The sequence below is a fragment of the Cynara cardunculus genome (genome assembly GCF_001531365.2).
Source record: "Cynara cardunculus var. scolymus isolate 2C chromosome LG 3, CcrdV1, whole genome shotgun sequence".
In the NCBI taxonomy this organism is placed as follows: domain Eukaryota; kingdom Viridiplantae; phylum Streptophyta; class Magnoliopsida; order Asterales; family Asteraceae; genus Cynara; species Cynara cardunculus.
Genome location: NC_037530.1, coordinates 3,903,603 through 3,920,815, shown reverse-complemented (window position 1 = coordinate 3,920,815; position 17,213 = coordinate 3,903,603). Strand labels below are relative to the sequence as shown.

The following is a 17,213-nucleotide window of genomic DNA, read 5'->3' as shown; positions in this document are numbered from 1 at the left end:
ACAGAACAAGAAAAAGATGGAAAAGAAAAGCAAATGTTTCAACATATGATTCTCGGTAAATATATGATGTACGTAAAAACCATTCAACTTTCTCATTTTGAATCTTTAAGTTATTAATTAATCATCAAACATATTAGGGTTGTTCATCAATTGACATCTGATATATAGATGTGATGGGAACCGAACCGAACCGATCCAATCATTAATTGGACGTTGGATTTTTCCAACTTATCCAATCCAATTAACATTGGATAACCGATCTAATCCCATCTAATGGAATTGGGTCGGATTGGATCCAACCATCGACGGTCGGTTCTAATTGGATCGGTTTATACAGTAAAAATAAACAATAGTGTATACATGATATGATAGAAATTAATGTGATTGTAGCTTACAAATTATGAAGAAAAATAAATATTCTGAATATGCAAACTGCCCTCAAACTATATCTTTATAAATACCTATTTTTTATGTACACTGCTTCAAGTGCTTTTCCGGTCGCCGGCAAATAAACAAAGAATCTGATTATTCCTTATTATTCTACTCGATTACCCGCCGGAGTTCTTCGATTAATTTACTTTTGGTCGCCGGATCCATCTGCATCATAACAATCGAAACAACATTACAACACAATCGGAGTTCTAGTAATCGAGAAAAATGATGGTTTACCTCTTGCAAAAGTGCAGCCAGGCCCTGTGGTAACGCTTTTAGAGCCGACGCTGAACTACCCATCTTCGATAATTGGTTCGAGACCTTCTGCACACAAAGCTCGGCTAACTTATCGTTGTAATTTGAGGGATCGTCTTTCCAAGCGAAAAAAGCATCGTCGTTGAGCCAAAGATCTTCGCTTTTGGAGTCGGAAAACCATTTCTTGATCATGTCGTTAGCGGACTTGTAGGAAAGGGTGTCTCCAGCCGCATCTCGTGCACTACTGATGAGAGAAGCCTCGGATAACCTACGACGTAGCCTTTTGTAGAAGAAAAACCGAGAAATTTTCCAGTCGACGACCTCTTTCACGACACCTTTTGCAGCCATTCGGAATGATGTGTCGTGAAGTTCGGCAAATTTGGTAGCGATTTGAGTGTAGATGGGTAGAAGTTGTTTCTCGCGGGATTTTATTTGTTGGACGATTGTTTGATCGTACTTCGTTTCTTGAAGTTTTTCTTTCAGATTTCGAAGGTGTGGGTCGAGTCGACTCATACAGTCTAACAACTCTTTGTTTCGGAACTTGATTTCGATCATCCCTTCAGGCTCGAGAACGTTTCCTTTGGCTGTCGTTTCTGCATACATTTCTATATGATCCGAGTTGATTCGACTGTCGACAACCACCCATGCACCGCCTCGCAGCTCGCCGGTTTTCGGGATGTAAACGAAAACCGGCTGATTATACGTTCTAAGATTCTCTACAATCGTCGATCCCGCTTGTAAAATCCCTTCGAAAAGGTCTCGTTGACCAGCGGAAAAGCCTCGCCAGTTTGCCATGATGAAAAGCGGGAGCTCTTCTCGGTTGAAATCCATCAACGCCTGAGCCGTCTTACTCGCGGAATCCGGGAACCAAACCTGTCCGGCTTGTGGGACTACCCGTTCGTGTGAATCAAGCTGACCGGGATCCGCGGGTATAACTTGCATCATCGTTTGTGTCTCGACTGCAACGATTCCGACCGGAATCCCGCCAAGTTTCGCACGACCGGTAACCACCGTCCTCGCCCAACCTTCCAACGTCTCGATAAAACTGTTTCGATCAAAAATCCCACCTAACCATTCACCATTACCGCCCGGGGTCCCACAAATGGCTGCCCGAGGATCACATGAGTTTTCAGGTAGGTACTCAACAGACCTTTCGGGCGGATCCACGGGTGCCAAAACAGGAAGCGGACCACCAACATGAGGCGGAACAAAGCTCAACCAATTCAAGATAGCCGAGATGCCTTCGAGATCATCGGAGACAGTTAGATGAACGACACCATTTGTCGCCATAATTTTCGGTCCACCAAGTTGCATTTGCGAGCTATACACCTCTCGTCCCAAAAGCTTGTTTAGCGCAGAAAATCCAGTCAAGATAATTGGCTGATCGAGACGCTGTATGCACCGCATTCCAAGACGGGCAAGATATGCGCCTATACCGACCGTTCTTCCCGTCACATACGTTAATGTAAAAGTTTCCTTGTAAGCCTTTGAATATGCCCCAGCAATCGCCCCACTCCCACTCAAATTCTCAACCCCTAATCCATCCTCTTTTCCCACAATCGTATCGATGATCCATCTTGCTTCACCACTCGAGAGACAAACTTCGTGCGCTATTACAGACGATTTGATACGAGCATAATCTTCGGGTGTTAGATACAAATACTGGAACCCACTATCAGTGTTCGACTCATCAGACCACCCAATTTTAAAGCAAGATCTGACCTCCTCGGCAGCCCCAATCCGTGCCCCCGAGTTTGCCGCCAAGTAGATGAGTGGCAGCTTCTTGGCGCAAGCGAGATCAGTCACGGCCTCAAAGAATGCATCCTCAAGAGGACCAAAAGATCCGTTTCTAAACGTAACATCATTTGCAACCACCAAAATAACCCTTCCATCAGGGAACTCTGGAGTGCAGAGCTCCATGGTCCACGCCACCATACCCACATTGTTCTGGGCCGGCTCGCGGTTTACAGGGACCAGCGGTGTACCCCATGAGCCTCTCTGGTCAGCAAACACGAGCTCGGTCACGTTTACAAGTTTCCCCTTGGGCCTGCTATCAGCCGGAAGTCTCGATGACCAGACTTTCTCGAGAGCTGCCTCAAATGCCTGCAGATACAAGTTCATTACTTTCAAGTTTCTGTTACTTCCAATTCAATCCAAAACTAGAAAGGAGTAAACGGTAAGTTCACCAGTCCAAAGTCGTAGCAGTAAGTAGTATTGCTCTTCCTGGCTAAAAGACGTTTCTGATCAAGTAATCCCAAAGGCTGAAAGGGTGTGTTCACGGGTACGCCATGTAAAGGGCCTGGTGTAGACGTGGCGTGATAGACTACCTTGTGTTTGCCAGAATCCTCCAGTTCCCGATACACCTGAATGAAAATTGCAACAATCGGTTTGTTGTTGAAATGTCTAGAATACCCTTTGATCGTGAAAATGTGTAACTCACGGACTTACATGTACAATGCAGGTATGACCAGTGACATTCGTGACCACAACCCTCCATGCACCGTTGGCTTGACCAGAAGAGACCATGCAAAGCTTCACCTCCCACTCAAAAACGCCTAATCGGTGCATCTTTACACCAACCAACGTGTGAATTTCGCAAGCCAACTTCACCAAAAGTGTCTCGACTGCAGCTTCTTCTTTCCCGCCATCTACATCTATTCTCCTGCTGACAACTTGTGAGCGTTACAAAATGATCCACACATCTACTTATTAAGGCTATGTTTGGCAAACTAGTTGATAAGCTAGTTTTTAGCTAATAAGCTAGGTTTTAATGACCTAAAAGGACTTTGTAAATAATATAAGGGGCAGAATTGAAACAAAGTGGAATAAAGCCCCTGGAGATTATTGAAACGCCACTTGAAATAGTATTTCAAAAAGCTAGAGTATGGCTAACCAAAAGGGGCTTTTTCAATAAGCTGAAAATATAAGCTAGCATACGGTTGCCAAACATGGCCTAAGTTTAACCAGGATCAGGCCATTGAAGAGAACGGCAATACTTACCTCGAGTATGGAATAAGATCATCTAGTTGTTGTTCCTTCAATATATAGAGGTACATATGAGCATGGTCAGACTTGACAGTAGCGTTATGAACATGAAGTTCGAGCTCCTCCATAGCTGTCACCAACGATCTCAAGATGCTCCTTGATGTAAAAGACAAAGTCCATTGAGACTCCGGGCCTGCAATGTCGGAACCTTGGTATCCTGAGAACCATTCCTTTGTTGGTTGCCTAACAAGCGTTCTAAGAAACATTCTCTGAATCGGAAGTGGCTTAGCTTCAACGGTATACATGTGCCATTGCCGATCACGTGATGGAGTGTACTTTATATGCTCATACTCCTTAAGTTTGTCCTGAACAACAAAAGGTTTACAATACTTAAAATATGCTTGGGTTGCATTTTCACAATAACTTTACGGCAAATTATAGCTAAAACGGCCATTAAAGCGGAATGTTCCATATTAGGATGAATTAGAACACAATGAAGGGTCTTATGAGTACAAACCAGTTCAAGGTAGATCGACAATGGAGGCTCTAGGTGACGCAAAAGTGGCTCTTCAACGTAGTAATGATTCTCTTCCGACCAATGAAACGAGTGCCTCATTGGGCCTCTCCCTTCATCTCTCTGTATTATACAGCTGATAACTCCATACCCTGCGTTTTTTAGACTCGAACTTACTTCTTTATCTTTCAGTATTTTTGCTAACCGGTTGACTCTCTCTTGAGCCTGATCCTCATCACCACTGCAGTTTATCATTAACCAAACATCATTCAGTTAAACCAAACGAATCCAGTATATCCCACCTAGAGGTGGGGTCCCCAGGGGTGGGGGGTGTACACGGACTTGGCCTCGACCCCAGAGAGTACCCGGAGGTGGGGTCTGGGAGGGGTAAGATGTACGCATACCTGACCTCTACCTCAAAGAGTAGAGAGGCTTTTATTTGTGAACTATCACATACCTATCTTGAAGCAAACTCATCTGGTTGTTGATCCCGGCCAATGCAATATGCATCATATTACCATGGTTACTAGGATCAGCGAACCCATTTTGACTTGTGCCATGAGAGTTATGAGTTGTTTCTTTAAGAGCAGCACTTATTACATCGGGCAAAAATTGCAGAGATTTTATAATAACCATAGCTCCCCATTTCTTGTCAACCAAGGGCTGTTCGGTCATTTCATAGTCGGAGGTATTCGCTTCCTCAATATGCCCTTCCATGAACTGCCACGAAGCAATAAGACCAGATCTGTGCCACTGCATTCTAACACTCCCCTTTGCAAGATACGGCTGATAACAGATACGAAGTGTTTGGTCAGTAGAATTAGAAATGCAAAATTGACACTGAAATAGCAAATTTGGACTCTGCTTACAGAATGGGACTCTATTTTGTTTCGATTAGGAAATCAATCCTACCTGATATAGTCTTCGAACATAGGTCTCAACAACACGCCTTTGAAGGGTGTGATCAATATGGTCAAAAAGACCGACAAGGGCATCTTCGACTGCCAGTGGAGCGCTCACGATATCCTCCATCCTTTCGTTAATGGCACTCTTCCTCTTAGGGGTATCCATATTTTCACCTTCTTCAGTGAACATCTCTAACTCAGAAAGACTTCTAGCAATGCTTGAACGAAGCTCACTTAGTCTGGTCTGTTCTAGCAATTGACTTGCCTTCAACGCTAACTATAAATGATAATCAAGAAGCGCAAATTAGTTTGGCAATAAAATAAACAGTTTGGGGAAAGATCAAACTTGTATGAGTATGTTAAATGACAATTCTGACCTCAGAATAATTCAAGTGGTTGAGTATAGAAAACCTTATAAGCTTATCCCTATAAGCAGCCGGATTAGGATACACCAAATGCTCCATCAGTCGTAGTATCAGCTTGTTTTTACTCCTAACACCCTGTGTGCTCTTGACTGTTGGTCATTTAAATTAAACATAAAAAGTGGAAAAAGGAACCAAAAAAGACCAAGTATACCTGATGAGAAAGCACGATGTCAACAACCCTCAAGAGATCTTTCTTGTATTGCAGTCGAAGTCGTTCGATTACATCAGCCTGAAAAGGAAAAGCTTTAATTTTAATATATATATATATATAAGTGTGTGTGTGTGTATGAATTTTCAAGTGTAAAAAAGTGGTCTCACGAAAACAGGCTGGTCTCACGTGATCTCAAATCTGTACTATATATATTATATATATAATTCACCTGAATGTTGTCGCTAAATAACTCTTCAACGGATAAATACTCTTCAAAAAGAGCTTGAACAATCCCACGTGCATGACTCTCTCTACCACCTTCATATGACTTAACAAGACTCATTAACGGCTCAATGAGCCTTTCTTGGGCGCCTTTTTCCTTTCCTGAGCAAGATCCGAGGTGGGTCTGCCAAAACATTACAAAAGCATCGTACGAATAAATTACATATTTTAAATATGAAAAAGGAATTCATAAAGACAACTATTGATCACAAACTAACTTCTAGAATGCTCCTTAAAACTTTGGCAGGGAAGTCGATGGTTTGTTGGTTAGAAATCCCTTCGTACTCCTTAAACTTTGATTCCAACTGAATATACAAAATATACTGAATTAGAAAGATATGTTCCAACGCTGAATTTTGACAGAAAAGGAAGATAATAATAGCAGATGTGAATTTGCCTTGTATCTTAGATCTTTAGGAAGTCGGTTTGCTAGAACCGCAAAGCATTCTTGCCATTGAAGGAAAGGGAGCTCAGGACTATCTAGACAACGGAGCAGGTTTTGCACAACCTACAATCAAAGATTAAACTTGTTAACTATATACCAAAAAATTAGAGACATGTTAATCTTTGAAGGATAAAGTTGTGATAAGTTGATCAAGAAAAATTCACATGGGATCTTAAACTTACGTCATCAATGTCGTGATCATAGCCTGCAAGAATCATCCGAGCAGCACTTAGAGTTGCCGCACATTTCTGATGAACCTTGTCCGATATTGCAGTTGGAGGGCCAAGAACAGGAAAGCTCCCATGAAAAGGCTCTGCTTTTCTTACAGCTGATGGATCGTCAAGATCAAGCCTTGCTATAAGTTCGCCAGCCTATAAAATGAAGAATTTTCTTACTCAGTATAAATACATTGTGGTAGATTTTATTGAAAATTTTTGAGCTATTACAACTGAAATTCGATTTTTAACAACACCCGTTAAGTTGGCTAAAACTGATGCTGTGAGAAATTTTAGAGTTATTCGACTTCTCTACCTATCGTACTTGGCTTCCCGTTGCAACCAAACCATCTTGCTTGCAAAAAAAAATATTTGCAAGAATGAGCAATATTGGACAAAAGGTGTCAAGTATGATTCCATAATTTGTACAAAATTGCTCATTTTCACAATCTATATTGTTTGTGGAATTTTCACAAGAACAATGATTAGGTTGCAATGAGAGGCCGAGCACGATGGTTCAAAAAGTTTATTTGTAAAACAAATAATCAAGAAAAGATGTGAACTTATCGGATTTTTCTCGGATGTTAAATAGAACGACAGTAAATCATTATCAATACATTAAAAATCAATTGGCTTATGTAATTTAGATGGAGGGTGTTATTTTGGGTAAAAAATGTGGAAAGGCTAACCTGCATTGCTTGACCTTCGGACAGCTTAAAGTGTATGACTCCAGAAGCTGGTGAAAGAAGAGGCATACACATCTTCATAACCTCGACCTCAGCATAAGGTGTGTCAGCATCAACATGGCTACCATCTGAGACTAAGTATCGTAGAAGCTTGCAGGGTGTTTCCGCCACCAACTTGGAAGGATCATGATCATTCTAGAAAGAAGTAATTCAAATTTAGCAGCAAAATCATACATAATATTTCCTTGATACCGAAATGAATGTCCACAATGAAAAAGACAGTTTAGAAATGTGTAATTATTAAACTTTTTAATTAACTAAATGACAAATTTACCCTTAATAATAGAGGGAATATCAAATTTCTCTATCCGAGAACAAAGGGTAGAATTGGAAAGTAGCCACTTGCTTTTGAAAGTGGACACTTATTTTGGGACATACTTTAATAGAAAGGTTAAGGAGGTTGTCGGCACCTGAAGCAAGCAAGTTCTTCCATCAATCAAAAGGCGAGTACCAGCCGCTTCTTCCTCTGCATATATAATATGACTATTCCCATCCAACTACAATATTGAATCAACCAATCATAAATTATATGTTACGGACTTATAACACAAGAATGTGTAATTACATGTAAGAGATATGCATAGTTGTCAAAAACCGTATCTTTTGATTCGATTCGTGAAGCAAACTATGTATCCCATAAACAAATAATCCACTCTGAATCGCAGTTGTATTGGCAATTCACCACCGCGTGTGATTCTGTTAAATATAGCAAGTAACTAAAAAATGTAGTTTTAATGCTTAATGATTCATTAAATTATTATAGCGATTCTCAATATGATTCCCAAATTGACAAAATAAACTGAATAGACAATAAATGGAACATATGATTTGCCTACCTGCATCAATAAACCCCCGTCACGTAGCGTATGTATCTCTGCTTCAACCTCAGATTGATTCATCCTCAACCTATAACTTCCTGGCCCTCTTTTTACCATATCAATCTAAGGAAAAAAATGCATGAATCAGACGAAGATCAAAGAAATCCAAGGACAGTAGCTATTTATGTTGTTACTTACTGTGTATCTGCTGCCTTCAATGTTTAAAGAAACTTGGGAGTTGACCAATGATATGTGCTGCAAGTAGAGGAATGCCAATCAGTAAAGCTTACTTAACGAAATTTAACCGAATTTTAAAATGGTCAAACGCATGGTACCTTAGGAGGGATTTGCCCCTTTTCAAGATAACCAACATAGTCCGAGACCATGGCTGCACTTCTAGCAGCGGCTTTCTGAGGTTGACAAAATTGAGTGGTAAGTGAAAGTACTTGAAAAGATGACGAATATAGAAACCGAAAGATGATAGTATAAGGGTACTAACGTAAAGAGCTCCCCCGACTACAGAAAGATACCAAGGGGGCCTTTCTGCTCTAACCCGCATCGCGATTCTGCTGTCTAACCAACCTGTATGTATTCTGTTTTCTCTATAATCTGGAGCCTGCAATAGCATTTTACATATATCAAATTCCATCTGATTTTAGTAACAGGCAAACGTAATACACTACAGCTCCTCGTTTTTGAGAGGATATGAAATCAAACCCACTCATGAAGGAGTAGCCTTGTTAATTGCTCCATGGCTCTCCCCTTCTATCCCATTAAAGCAATTGGTTAAATTGAATAAATTCAAAAAGATTGTATTTTGAACTCCCAAAATGCTCACATGTAATAGATCAATTGTATAATCAACATTAGTACGAATTTCACCACGAATTTGAATTTCCTTCAGCCCAAGAACCATATTTGCAATAGCCAATGTTCTAGACTCTCCAAATGCGAAAACATGACCTGAGGTATATACAAACATAAAAAACATGAGCTTTTTGGCACCAGTTAACGCACATATACATATACATATTGCATATTTTAGAAAGAATCTTGTAAAGTCAACTTGGCTAATGATTGCCTATTCGAACATTTAGAAAACAAAACAAGATTCAGTTCACAATAGTTTATGAAGCTGCTTCTTACCAAATTGAGAATCTGAGAATTCATGAATGCCTCCTCCTGACTGCAATTTTCAAGGTGTTCGCAATCAAAAATCTAGTTTCACAATCAAGAAGTAATATCAAAATATAATTTGAAAACCAGCATACCTTGACAGAAAAGTACGCCCACACATTTGGTTTGCTTTTAAAACTTAGCTCCTAAAAAGTGTAATTCAAATCAAAATGTTAAAGCATGCATAGAATTTATTTCTTTTCAGGGTACGTTATCAGAATAATCCATTCTCAAACCTGAACTTTCCCACTAGTGGGCTTAAAACCATCATCCGGATCTTCACTTGTTACACGTACAGCAACACAATGACCCTTTGGTCTAGTTGACTCTGCCTTATCAAAGTCGAACGGGGTTGCAAGTTCTGATGTTCTCCTCCAAGCGTCGTAGCCTCCACTGTTTTCCATTCCGTAGAACCGTCTTATTTCTAACCAAGAAGGCATGAATATAAGAGCACTTAGAAAAGAAAAGTGTAAATAGAAAATAGCTTTAAATGAAAACCGTAAATAGAAACCAGCATTGACCTAGTGGATTAACTTTTCAAACCACTGGACTTGCCTTTTGATTGCAAAAATACCAAAAAGACACTAGCTTCCAAGAGTGATTATACATCTAGAAAGGATCCATCTTTCTTGCAAAAATGAGTGAATTTGAACAAGAACTGCCAAGTGCATTGTCCATTCTTGCACTTACATTTCCACATTTTGTCCAAAGCCGCTATTTTTTGAAAATTATGGTGTTTTTTAGCATTGTCACGATGGTTAGTTTGTAGAGAAAAGTAAAGTATAATGGTACAAAAATTCAACTACCCCTTTCAGTTATGAATAAGTTCTGATAGATTACCTGGAATTTGCCAGAGAGGAATGCCCATTCCAACTGCAACTTGTGCTGCAGGTAGATTAATTTCCGCTATCCACTCTGTGACAGGATGCTCAACCTGAAAAAAAGTTCAACGTAGGACTATCAAGCCAAGATTAAAAAATCCCCGAGATGGTGCATATGACATAAATAGGACCCACAAAATGAAAATAAAATGATGCATGTTAGAAGCCAGGCTCCTACTAGCTTAGTTTTAGTGGTTGGTTTAAGGAGCTTGAGTCCAAGAAATTCTAGAATATCTAAAGAAGTAGACTTGAAACATCTCTTTTACGTAATCAGGAAATCATAGGATTGAGTTCACACGCACCTGTAAACGAGGGTTGAGCTCCAAAAAGTAATAATCCTCGGTTTCCATACTGTACAAATACTCTACGGTGGCAGCTCCAACATAATTCACTGATTTGGCTAATCTTCTAGCCGCTTGCTCCAGCTTCTTTATTGTTTCAGGTGGAGCTATGGTTATTGGCCCCTCCTCGATAATCTTGAGAAATAAACAAAACCCAGATTAAAAACAAGAAGAATCAAACCTAATTTGTCCACAATAACAAAAATGAATTTGGGGTATACGAGTCTCAGGCTACCTTTTGATGTCGCCTTTGAACACTGCAATCACGACTATGTAAAGCTGCTACGTTGCCATGCTGATCACAAAGTAGCTGAACCTCTAGATGTCGGCTCTATTGTCGAGAAGATATAACATGCTGTTAGGATAAGTTTTAAGTTGCAAATTACGGATCTAATAGCAATTAGAACATTCTCTGACCTGTGAAGCAACTTTCATAATGAATATGGGGGAACCAGGGACCTCACCCTGAACTTGCTTAAAAAGCGCCTTGACTTCTTCGTCATTATGCACCTAAAGTTTCAATAACAAAATTCGTGTTAATAAAAAGCTTTAAGATGGAGGGGGGAAGATTCATTTTCTCTATCCAAAACAATTTATTATTGATTTTGAAGTCAAAAACTAATCTATTGACTCTTAAAAGGTCAAGAATGGAAGTAATTTACAAATGTAAAGAAACACACCTTTCTTATGCCTTTGCCACCTCCACCCCATGATGCCTTGATCATTGCTGGATAACCGACAACTTGACAACTAGCAATTGCTTCTTCTGTTGTATGGACACAAGCTTTTCGATATATATCATCCGGAATTGTAACCAAACAGCTATTCGGAGGAATTTTTACCTATAAAATGCATTTTTTTAAAGAATAAGAGGCATAAAGATCGCTATAAAGGTATTAAAAAGACTACAAAAAAGGGCAAAACTTACATGAGAACCACTCCAAGGAAGTGTTGGCACGTCAGCAGCTTGTGCAATCAAAGAAGAACCAATTTTATCTCCAAGTGCCGCCATGGATAAAGCCGGTGGCCCAAGAAATATAATGCCCTTTGCCTCCAATGCATCTGGTAGTTCAGGGATTTCGGATGCGTGACCCCAACCGGGCCAAACAGCATCGACATGTGTTATCTCGGCTGTCTGAAATCGTTAAATGCAAATTCACCATTTTGAAGGAAATTGATATTGATCATCAAAATTAGTCCAACATGAGTAATTCACGAGAAAAAGTGTCAAGTACAATGCTCTTTGTTTGCATTTGCATTTGCATTTCCATTTCGAAGATTAGTCCAAAATCTCGTTTTCTTGCATACTATAACATTTTCCAACATTTTAAGAAGAACAACAGTTAATTTGCGACAAAAAGCCAAGTATGAAAGGTTCATAAAGTCAATCAGTCGATAGTTGTATAATTTACAAATGCAGGAATCAGGATTGATAAATAAAACCTACATACCTCTACAATAAGCTGCACATTAGCATAGTTGTTATTGTTTGTACCACCCGGGACTTCTACAAATTGATCGGCAATTCTAATATGCTCAGCATTTATCCTCATATCCTCTGGAGTAGCCATGGCTACCAATAGAATCGCTTTCTCTGAACCAAACGTTTCATAACTCCATGTCCTCACACTTCTAATAAACTTAACGGCCGCCATTCCATTGTTTGCAATTAAAATACTATGGATTGGCTTCTTTCCCCCGAGTGCATTACAAAATTCATCAATGGCAGATCTCGTTGCAGGAGACCTCAGTGAAATTGCCCCATTTAAGTACCCATTACCGTGATTGAAACTTCCATTTTGACGCATCCTTTGAGCTTCTGACATGATGACACCACCTCAAACCACTGCCAATGAGATCATTCAAGCATTACTTTGACTTTTCAGGTCAAACAACCCAGTTTTTTAAATAACTATCAGTTAATTCTACGTTTGCTGAACCAAATTCACATGTGAATTTTTTGTAGCTTAGTACACCTATGCTTTGTATTCACTCCAATCCAGAAAAAGATAGAAGTTGACAATGAACTTTTGCAGGTCAAACAGGCTATATCCGACTCAAAAACCATATGAAATCTTCGATTTTGGAGGAAAAATACAAAACTCCATTAAACTATGTATGAAGTATTGCAAAGTTATCAAACTTTGGTGCTCAAAAAATAAGAAAATGGAAATCAATTTGAATTTGAAAATTCTTATGTTTGACGTTTCAGAGTTTGATGTGGGATTCTTAAGCTACCAACACTGATCCAATCTACAAGTGATCCGTGAGATCACAAGGGTCAAAGTGCAGGAACTATTTTTCAATGCTCTGTATTAACCCTAGTCCCAAACTAGATTTTCTGATATAAGAATATATAATTTAATCAAATAGGTCGCGTGAAATCCAGTTGATCACTGTAAAGCCCAGCAAAGAAATGTAACCCAACTGAATTCATCAAAGATCCTTCAAGAAACGAAATTCCAATATACAAGAACATTAACAGAAGCAACAGAATTGAAGTCAATTAAACAGCATACCAGAGTGGAAATCAGGTTCGAGAGGATGAAATGACAGATACCCAGTTACAGAGATTCAATCTTCACACACTAAATCTTCATCTCAAACTAGCTCTTCACAACTAAAATCCATAAAACTCAGAAAACCCATTTGAAAAAACAAAAGAATTTACTAAACCCCAAAAATTCAAATATTGGCAACATTTAGGGGTGAGAAAGACTAACCGTAGAGAAGAGTCCAATCGTTTAAGCAAACAGAAATTTGGGTTTGAAGGTGTTTGTGAAGAGTGAAAAGCATGAATTGAAATGGCGGAAATCTGGTCAGGGAGAGATGCGAGTAGTTGTAGAGAAGGGGTGGAATTAAGTGTGGTTTGGTTGGGGGTTTGGTTTGTTTGGTTGGTTTTTGGTGAGGCGCCTTAAAGGTGCATAAATGGAGGTCGAGGGGGTCCAAGATGAGGCACGTGACGAACCACATCTACATCTATATGTTTCTTTTACGTATTTATTTTTTATTTCAAAAACCACGACACAAAATTCAATTTTATTCTTTAAAAACTTTTAAAAAAACACTAAAATATTATTTTACATATATATTTAATTTATTGGTCAATCCAGAGACAACCATATCAAAACGACCTTCAAATTTAATCTATCTTTCAACCTTATTTAAATAAGAAAAGACGTTTTATTCTATTTCTTAAATATTGTTATTAAAGTAATATATTCGTTTATGGTTAAATGAATGTATGTAATGAGCTTAATGTTTTGACTCTAAAGATGTCCTTTGTGACTTTAGTAATTACTAAACATCGTTACATCTTTACATTTATATATCAAGGGTTGGGTTCACGTGAGATCAATGGTTTTTCGTGAGACCCGTAAGATCAATTCCCAACCTTTGGATTAGATCATTTGGTTTCACGTGAACCCAACCCTATATATCAAAAGCTTAAGTTTAAGTTAAGGTTTCTCTCTATAGGTTGTCAGTTCGAGTTTAATTTTGGGATAACTGGAGATTTTTCTAACTGTTATCTTCAGGGTCCAATGGAATTTGTTGAGATGCGCATAAACTAGCTTGGACATGAAGGGACGGACCCACTCTATAACATATGTTGGCATGGGTAAGTGTTTTGCTCCTTCGTCGCAATGTAAAAAATTATAGGTGGTAAAAGACGGCACCGTATCATTTTGTTTTGTGCAGCCGTGTATAATTTTTAAACTACAATGACAACACAAATTTTTTGTGGTAGCGTTGGTTTGCATGACTTTCCAACCCTAGGCACGGGTACGAATCATGTTTTTAGATCATTTTCTTAGTTTTTGCTTTTAATTTCAGATTTATTATGTTCCTGAAAAAATTGCAATAAAAAACTCGAACACATGACCGCACATAGAAAAAGTAACGAAACAACTAATAGACCAATTATGGTTTTGTGGAAAATGTCCATATTTTTGCTTCTTATAGTCAAATGATGTCAACATTTGAAAAAAAAAATCCCTAACAAAAAACATTTTACAAAGGAAAGGAAAGGAAAGGAAAGCGAGGGACAAAGAATAAAAGTAATATAAAAACTCTTGTTCACGAAACTTTTTTAGGAGAGAAATAAAATGAAACAAAAAAAAAATCATAAGTTTCCTCCTAAAACTTTCCTTCCAGATGAAAACTCGAGTTTACAAAACTACCCAATTTTTCATCACTAGTTGTGTACCCGCGCAATGCGGCGGGAGCCATGAATTTTAACGATTTTGAAGTTCCACTGGTTTTATAAGATAAGATTTAACGATGATATAGGTTACACTTGGTCTTTACATATTAATACAATTTGAATAAATAAGAGTTATGGTTCCAATTACAGACTATCGATGAAAAAAATTGTACGACAGTTTAAAAATCCAATATATTTAAAATCCAACATATTTAAACGACTCCACAAATGTATTCGATTTACACCAAGAGCAAAGAACCAATAAACTTGAGTTTTAAGATAAATACTCAAAACCAATAAAGAAAACTACAAAATTGACTGATCATAAGCCATGAAAAGACAAAAAAAGATGGGTTTTAGAATCAAATTTCAACTGCTTACCCTCTTTCTTATCCAGAAACTCAGATTAAGATTGAATTAATACATGTATATATATATTTCAAAAAAACCCAAGAACATATTAAATCAAAACATATTATACAGTGCAATTTGGACAACCTAACCCCAAAATATATAGTATATATATAAATAAATAACTATAAAAGTATAAATCGTAAATATTAAAAATATTTTTTYACAATATATATAATATATAATAATATAATTAAGTCAAAAACYATTCAATATTGGACTCATTTCGAAGGTATTAACGAGACGATTATAATGGTGTAACTTGTTAAAATAAAAATGTATTTTTTTAAACATGTTTTAATTGATATACGATTATGTATGTTAATTTGATAAAGGTTTAAAATAAAACATTTAAAAGTAAAAGACGTAAAGTAAATTAATTAATTAATTATAAGGGTATAAAGTGTAAATTTAAAATTATAATTTTAAAAAAATCAATTGGGAGAGGGTGAGTGTATGTGAGGAGAGGAAGGGGTGAAAAAGTGAGTATAAAGGATATTTTGGTCATTTAGTATTTTAAGACTTTAAAACTTTTGCTAAATTTGCTTAATAAGATAGTATAGATAAATGAAATATTTTTAAAATGTATATTTATAAATTAACATATTTCCTTTCCCTTCTGTGCAAAAATAACATGAAAAAAGAAAATTCTCCTACCCACGACCAGAAGAAAAATACAAAGCCCTTTTACGTGTCATATAATAATTATACAATTGAAATTGTATTACAAAGATCTCCTACCTACTTCAACTTTTTATTTTCCTTGTTATCGGATATTTATCGTTCAATATCTGCAAATGCATATTAGCTAGACACTAGTACATTCATGAATTTTCAAATCTCGCTCCATAAACGAACAAACAAAAACACAAACTTCAACTTTGCATGGTTTCTGTTGTTAACTGTAAGTTCCACTATGAGTCAATCATTTTAAATAATTAATGTTACTTATTAAAATAAAACAAAAGGTAAATTAGTAAATTGTGTTGATTATTCAATTTCCTTTAATTAGTTTAATTATTTTAATATATGTATATATACACACACACACGGACCAAATCCGGTGGCCTTCTCCGGCACCCACCACCACTCCGGTAACCTCCTCCGGTCATCTTGTCTGACCAAGACGTCGTCTGCAATGATTGACCACTAAATACCCACCTGTGAGCATTCCAGAGTCCAGACACCTGGTGTCATAGTGGTATCACAGTGGTCTCAAAGTTTACTTGGTGTGTTTTGGGCATCACATTGTATGTATTTTGTGTAACTTTGTGTATCACATGGTGTTCATCGGAGGTCAGAAAGAGAGAGAGAAAAAAAAAATTAATACCTAAAATGCCATTTAATTATGATTTTAAGTCAAATTACCAAAAATATTAGTTTCTTAATTTACCCATTGATTTGTGGTTGAGATTGGATTTCATCGTTATCACAAACTAATCAAAACTCCCTTGAATGGACCCCACATCTTTCATTTAGATACCGGTGTTTGAAATAACTTTAATTCTAGAAACTTGTCCAAATGCAAGGTTTTAAATAAATAGGAAGTGTGGTGTGACGGTGAATTCAAGCACCAAGTCTTAGGAGTCATGACAAGACTATACCGTTTATCAATATATAACTTATGATGACAAATCTGTATATCACACGCATATATCCACACACACACACACACATATATATATATATATATATATAAGGTTGGGTTCACGTGAGACCAACATATTTTCATGAGATCCATGAAATCACTTTTTTACACTTGAAACTTTACAGCAAAACGTTGTGAAGGTAAAAAAAAAAGCCGAACATTCACAGCAAAAACACTGTGAAGGTTACCTTCACAGGGTTTTGCTGTAAAGTTTCAAGTGTAAAAAAGTGGTCTCACGGATCTAACAAAAACAGGTTGGTCTCACATGATTCCAAGTCTTTTTTTTTTCTCTCTCTCTCTCTTTATATATATATATATATATATATATATATATATATATATATATATATATATATATATATATGTCACTGATAGATAA

At 37.5% G+C, this 17,213-nt stretch overlaps 1 protein-coding gene across 4 annotated transcripts; it reads right to left on the bottom strand.

Annotated features, from left to right (window-relative positions):
- Positions 1-345: 345 nt before the first annotated feature.
- On the bottom strand, positions 346-13,433 carry LOC112508790 (acetyl-CoA carboxylase 1-like). 4 transcript variants are annotated; one of them, XM_025113543.1, is made up of 33 exons: positions 13,295-13,433; positions 13,091-13,191; positions 12,023-12,417; positions 11,500-11,706; positions 11,252-11,413; positions 10,989-11,081; positions 10,807-10,902; positions 10,533-10,706; positions 10,190-10,283; positions 9,586-9,773; positions 9,445-9,495; positions 9,320-9,359; positions 9,012-9,136; positions 8,673-8,789; positions 8,509-8,583; positions 8,372-8,428; positions 8,192-8,296; positions 7,766-7,852; positions 7,299-7,490; positions 6,577-6,765; positions 6,347-6,457; positions 6,168-6,254; positions 5,897-6,073; positions 5,668-5,745; positions 5,469-5,591; positions 5,099-5,368; positions 4,644-4,972; positions 4,190-4,427; positions 3,688-4,037; positions 3,136-3,352; positions 2,874-3,050; positions 670-2,790; positions 346-597 (listed from the first exon to the last, which is right to left on the bottom strand). In XM_025113543.1, exons 3-33 carry the CDS (start codon positions 12,395-12,397, stop codon positions 541-543), a joined length of 6,762 nt encoding a protein of 2,253 aa, XP_024969311.1. In that variant the 5' UTR covers positions 12,398-12,417; positions 13,091-13,191; positions 13,295-13,433; the 3' UTR covers positions 346-540. The 4 variants fall into 4 exon arrangements, with proteins under 4 accessions (XP_024969311.1, XP_024969314.1, XP_024969312.1 ...); XM_025113546.1 differs by having other exon boundaries at positions 3,136-3,349; XM_025113544.1 differs by having other exon boundaries at positions 13,091-13,183.
- Positions 13,434-17,213: the final 3,780 nt, after the last annotated feature.